The following is a 6783-nucleotide window of genomic DNA, read 5'->3' on the forward strand; positions in this document are numbered from 1 at the left end:
CTTAAATCAACCTTGGAAGGTGGGGAAATTGCCTTTGGATAGTTGCAGCATCTTCCTTACCAACATCCCTCTATTGTACCAACCATTATGCGGGTCTGTAAGACTACTAGCGGTATGTCGTGCTATTGGCCCAATTCATCTGTCTCTGGAATCAGCAAAATAGGTACTTCTTTGTTGCCTATCTTTCTCTTCAGCAGTGAGACATGGAAAATAGGATGAACTTAGACCCTCGGGAAAGTTCCAATTCATAAGCCACCTGTCCTATCTTTCTGATGATCTGATAAGGCCCGTAGTATTTTGCAAATAATTTGGAATTTACTCGTGTGGCTATGGATAGCTGCTTATACAGTTGGAGCTTCAAATATACCCATTCTCCTACTTGAAATTCTCTTTCAACCTTGTGCCGGTCGGCATAGAACTTCATCCTTGCCCTAGCTTCTGCTAAATTTTCTTTAAGTAACTGATCCATACGATGCCTATCTTGTACCAGTTCATTCACTGCTGCAAATGTTGGTCTGCTGGTAAGGGCCTAAGGCCAACTGTGGTGGCTTGATCCCATACAAGGCTTCAAAAGGGCACATCTTGATGGCCGTCTAATAAGTGGTATTATACCACCACTCAGCTAATGACAACCAGTTTGACCACTGTTTAGGTCGATGGAAGGTCATATAGCGTAGGTACATCTCCAAGCACTGATTGAGCCTCTCTCCGTTTGCCCATTCGTTTGGGAATGATATGCAGGACTCAGATGTAGCTCGGTCCCTAATAATTTGAACAGCCCTTTCCAAAACTCACTGATTAATATTTTATCCCTATTTGACACGATACTTTAAGGCATCCCATGTAGCTTGTAGATATTATCCAGGTATAATATGGGTATGATAGAGGTTGAGAGTGGACGGGTTAAGGCAAGAAAATGCCCATACTTCGTGAACCTGTCTACCACCACCAAGATCACTGTTTTACCTTTCGAATGAAGTAGCCCTTCAATAAAGTCCATTTAGATATGACTCCAGGAATACTGTGGCTCAAGAAGAGGCTGTAATAAACCAGGGTAGAGAACATGTTCCCTTTTAAATCTTTAGCAAATATCACATTGTAATACCTCCCTTTTGATATCTTTGATCATAACTGACAAAAAGAAGTGTCGTTTGGCCCTATACACACTGGCTTGCACCTCTGAATGGCCTCCACTCCGCAAAGAGCGTATGTTTTATATCAGTTTGGCTTTAATCTGTCCACATGACCCCACATACAGTCTCCCATTGTGTTTGAGTAGTCCATCCTTATAGGAATAATCAGACGCCTCTCCATGTTTAATAAGTTGTGCTTCAATCAATTGGTTAGCTACAACATCTCCTTGATAACTTTCTATCACCTCCTGTACCCAAGTAGGAAGAACTTGGGATATGGCAATAACTTCGACCCTCGATTCTTCCCTCCTGGATAAAGCATCTGCCACCAATTTCTGAGTCCCTTTCTTATATTGAATCCCATAACTGAGCCCAAGGAGTTTGGTCAGCCAGTTCTGCTGGAGAGAGGTGGTAATCCTCTGCTCTAGGAGGTATTTTAACGACCGATGGTCCGTCTTGATTATGAAATGGTGCCCCTCGAGATAATGTCTCCATTTTCCTACTGTTGTGACCAATGCTAGCAACTCTTTTTCGGAAATGGACAACCCTAACTTTTCTTTGCTAATGCCTTTACTCATATAAGCAATAGGTCTCTTCCCTTGCATTAGTACTGCTTCCATTCCTCCAACACAAGCATCTGTCTGAACAATGAATGGCTGCTTAGAGTCTAGTAATGCCAGGACCGGGGTATTGCACATTGCTATTTTCAATGTTTGATAAGGCTATTTTTGCATCAGCATTCCAACTAAATCCTTCTTTTTTAGGAGGTCTGTTAGAGGTTTAGCCAAAACCCCATATCCTTTAACAAATTTCCAGTAGTAGCCTGTCAAGCCAAGGAACCCTCTCAACTGCTTCACTGTGTTGGGTCTAGGCCATTGTCGCATTGTACTTACCTTTTGTGGATCAGCTGGCACTCCTACAGCTGATATCATATGCCCCAAATATTTTAGATTCCTTAGCATACAACTTTTGCTCCCTCAACACATCCAGCACAATAGATAGGTATTTGCAATGGGAATTTAGATCGGGACTGCATACCATAATATCATCAAAGAACACCAGAACAAATTTCCTAGAGTAGGCCTTGAATATTTCATTCATCAAACCTTGAAATGTGGCTAGGGCATTGGTAAGGCCAAATGGCATTACTTTGAACTCATATAGGCCCTGGTGAGTTTTGAAAGCTGTCTTATGGATATCAGCTTCTGCCATCCTAATCTGATGGTACCCAGCCCACAAATCGATTTTGGAGAACCATTTAGAGCATTGAAGTTCATCGATTAACTCGTCAATCAATGGCATGGTATATTTATCCTTGATGGTCAAGTTGTTTAGTTGCCTGTAATCCACACAAAATCTCCAAGTGTCATTCTTCTTTTTCACTAGTAACACAGGTAAGACAAAAAGGCTATTGCTGGGTTGAATAATCCCTACCTCTAACATCTCTTTTACCATCTTCTCCAGTTTAGTCTTCTGGACATAAAGACATCGATATGGTCTTATCTTAAAAGGCTGTGCTCCTTCTGTCAAAGGAATTTTGTGATCATTAGACCTGGGAAGGGGCATCCCATTCGATTCCATGAACACTTCGGAATACCGTTCAATGATATTCTGTACTTCAGCAGGGATTCAATTTTCTTCTCCTTCTTCGATTGCTTGAATTTGAGCTATAATCGCATAGGGTTGCCTTTGAATCCACTAACTCGTCCTCCTTCCTTCTATCATCAGAATTTCCTCATTTATGTCTTCACTCTTTAGTTCCACCTCCATCCCTTGCTAAGTGAATGTAATGCTACTTCGTTGGAAATCAAATATCACTGGATTGAATTGACTTAACCAGTCTACCCCTAATACCATCTCTCCCTCCTAACTTCAACACCTTCGGCTGGAATTGGCATTCCATCCCTTGCATGATCCAAATAAGTGAATTACAGATGGTTGTGCACTGTAACTTGTCCCCATTGGCAAAAGTAACTGTCACAGATGGGGTTGGTTCTGTTTTACATTTCAACTCCTTTACTAACCTTTCATCAATAAAGCTATGGGTGCTACCATTGTTGATGAGGATTGACACTTTCTTTTTCCTTATTTGGCCTAGGATTATGATGGTTTTTGGTTTTAGGTTGCCTATAGGGCATTGATGGAGATTTCCATGATTTCTTCATCCCTTTCTCTTTTACCTTGCTCATCAATTTCTTCATCTTCCTTACCCTTCCTCTCTACTTCATCATCCACCAACATGAAGTTTAGCATTCTGTTCTTGCATAATGTCCAAGGATATATTTTTCATCACATCTATAATCCTAGGTTCTTCTTGGTTTATATATCAGTGGGGGTGATTGTCTTGAATCTCAAGGGGTTGGTTTGGTTCTTTTGGGATGGTTCGGTGGCATTGGTGGAAGGAGATTTTGGGTTAGTTTCAGTTGTCTTTTGTGGTAGGTTAGACAATTTGGAGGAGTAACTGAGTTTGGTTGGGTTTTTGGTGTTTTTATTCAAGGCTAGTATGGTGTTTTCCTGTAAGAGGGCCATTTCAAAAGCTTGGGCGATAGAGGTTGGCTTGATGATTTTTACCATGGACCTGATTTACTCTTTCAATCCACTAGTAAAGATAAATATATAATACGATTCAAGAAGGTGGGGAAGGGATAGCATCACATAAAATTTGAGATCCTCAAATTGCTCCTGGTATTCAGCTACTATGCCCCTTTGCTTGATCTTACTAAAGGCTTCTATAACCTCTTCACCGGTAGCCTCTGCAAATCTCCTACACACTTCCCTAGAGAACAAATCCCAGTGAACATTGGGATTGCTACTGATGAAGCCATGAAACCACACATTTGCTTTCACTTTTAAATGCATTTCAGCAATACTGACCCTCAATTCATCAGGAATTTGGTGGATTTGGAAGTATTTTCGAGCCTTCCTCAACCATTCTCGAAGCCCTTCACCACTAAAATAAGGGAAATCAATCTTAGGATGCTTAATTCCTCTCATTTTACCACCATTGGTATTACTACCCGATGCAAATCCCAAGTGTGGAGTAAGTAGTCCCTCGTCATTGTAAATCTGAACTAGCGCATCTATTTTCTGCTTGTCTCTGGATTCTACCTTTTCACCCATCATCTGGGCCATCATTGCCGCCAACGATTCATGCTTAGAATTCAATTCCCCCATCATCATCTCCATACAATCTTGCTTGTTACATAGGGCCTTTAATGTTTGGTCTGAGGTCTCCATCTTGTTACCCATTTCATGGATAGTTTTACCGAGATTTTCAACTTTCCTGTTGAATTTTTTGAGGTGTTCCTCTACTACTTTGGCTCGAGTGTCCATACCCAGAACTGTAGCTGCTCTGATACCACTTGTAATGATTGATTATAGCCTCAATCAAAATCGAATAATTCCAACACAATCACAACACAATAATTCCACAATCCATAGATTTCAAACTCCACTGTAATAATATTCCACTATGACGATAAAAAAAAATATAGATTAAGGGAGAAGAAAAGAAGAACGAAAATGAAGAGAATATTTCAGAATGAGATAGAGAAGAAGAGAAACCAAATTCTATTCATCCACCCTTCATTCCCGTCTCATGTTTAAGTAGAGGGAAAATGCGTGTTTATAGTTAACAATTTGAAATATGCTTACAGTTAGCAATTTGAAATGCTGAAACAGTCCCGCCTTATGTTTAACGTTGAACAGTGCCGTCTCCCATTTGAAGATTTTGGTAATTCCGTTTAGACCTCTTCTTCTTCTTTCCCCAGGAGTTTCCTTCCACTAGCTGCTTATGACAAGTTACGAATGTATGATAAAAATTAATGTTTGAATTTGATTATATTTATAACAATCAAGCTACACTAATCGAAAATGACCAACACTTACAATAGAAGGGGCCACCTTTTTTGGAGTTTTAAATTCATGCAGGTCCTGTACGCATTGTGAGTGTAGGTTAATGTTTCTGTCATGCATTTTCTGTCAAATTAGATTAATTCTATTTATAAATTCAATCTAAATGAAGGCTCGGTCCCTGTCCGTGTTTTATGTTTTTTCCATCTCTGAATGATGTTTTGACATCTATATTTGTAAAAATAAATTTGTGCAAAAATCCTGTACTTGTAACATAATTCAAAGGAGAAATAACGCGGGCAGGGAAAAATGGAAGATAAAACTCGAAAAACGTACGGGAAAGTAGGGAAGAGGAAGACGCATGATTACAAAATGTTTAATTCCAACTTGACTCTTCTCATGAAATTTTTTGGGAAAAGTGGGCTTGTTCAAAATTGGGCCTATCTTGGATAGTCTACGAATTTTGGACCCACCTTGGGCTTTAAATAAGCAAGAGAAGGTATAAACTGAGAGGAATTAGTGGCCAACAGCCGGTTGACCCGGCCAGTTTTCCAAAGAGGCCTTTGACCAATTAAAAAAAAAAAAAAAGCAAAATGTTTAAAATATTGAAAATCAAGAGAAATCCAAATTTACCCTTACTATTTAAAGAAGAAAGAGAAGAGAGTAAGGAAATAGAAAAATTACTGTAGCACTGATAAAAAAGGAAAAATAGACGACCCATATTTAAAGTTTTTATGTTGATTTTTGGAAAAAAAAACATGATTTTATATACATGTGTTGATTTTTGGAAAAATGCATGATTTTTGGGTAAGGATAATAGTTTGGGAGGAAGAAAATGGAGTAGAGATCGTCGAAAATGGAGTTTTCCGGCGATCTCCACAAAGGAGACGTAAGCCCAGCCGACTGGACCGTTTAGGCATGCCCAGACGACCCAGATTCACCCAGACAGCCCAGTTGTCTGGGCCGACTGGGCGCCCGGTCGACTGGGCCGTCTGGGCGCCCGATCGACTGGGCCGTCTGGGCGCCCAGTCGACTGGGCCGTCTGGGTCGACTGGGCCGCCTGGGCGCCCAGTTGACTGGGCTTCCTGGCGCCCAGACGGCCCAGTCATCTGGGCCGACCGTCAGAGGCCCAGATTTTTTTTTTAAATTGCTTATTTATTTATTTCCTTTAATTTTTTAAGTTAACTATTTATTTTAATTACTTATATTGTGTTGTCTAATATTTAATTATTATTTGAATTGTTTAATTTTAATGTATATTATGTATTTAAAATTATTTCTTTGAAATGCTTAATATAAATGTTTTATTATTTATCTAAATATTTATTATTTTCCAATTTAGTTTTAATTACTTATTTTATGTTAAGTAATAGTAAAATAAATTAAAAGAAATAATTAAATATTAAATAAGTAATATACATAAAGAACTTAAATAAATATTTAAACATCTGTAAAACAATAAATAAGCAATTAAATTAGAAAATTAAAATATCAATCAAATTAAATTTCTGCAAATCAATTAAAATAAATTTGTAAATATTAAATAAGCAATATGCATAAAGAATTAAAAAAAAGTATTTAAACATTAATTAAAAATAAATAATTAAATTAAGTGTTAGTAAAATAATTAAAATAAGCAATGAAAATATTAAAATAAATGATGAAAATAAGTGTTAGTCAAAAAATTAAATGAAATAATTAAATATTAAATAAGTAAAATACATAAAGAATTTAAATAAATATTTAAACATTCGTAAAATAATAAAAATAAGCAATTAAATTAGAAAATTAAAATATC

General features: G+C 37.8%; 1 protein-coding gene across 1 annotated transcript; it reads right to left on the reverse strand.

The window, feature by feature from the left end:
* Positions 1-3716: 3716 nt before the first annotated feature.
* Positions 3717-4466, reverse strand: LOC111376862. The gene has a single exon (XM_022999867.1). It carries the CDS (start codon positions 4464-4466, stop codon positions 3717-3719), a length of 750 nt encoding a protein of 249 aa, XP_022855635.1.
* Between the last annotated feature and the right edge of the window lie 2317 nt (positions 4467-6783).

Source organism: Olea europaea, unplaced genomic scaffold (assembly GCF_002742605.1).
Source record: "Olea europaea var. sylvestris unplaced genomic scaffold, O_europaea_v1 scaffold1569, whole genome shotgun sequence".
NCBI classification, from domain to species: domain Eukaryota; kingdom Viridiplantae; phylum Streptophyta; class Magnoliopsida; order Lamiales; family Oleaceae; genus Olea; species Olea europaea.

What these genes read in the sequence shown, in the direction of transcription:
- LOC111376862 (XM_022999867.1), bottom strand. Translation starts at nt 4,466, where the DNA reads ATGGACACTCGAGCCAAAGTAGTAGAGGAACACCTCAAAAAATTCAAC.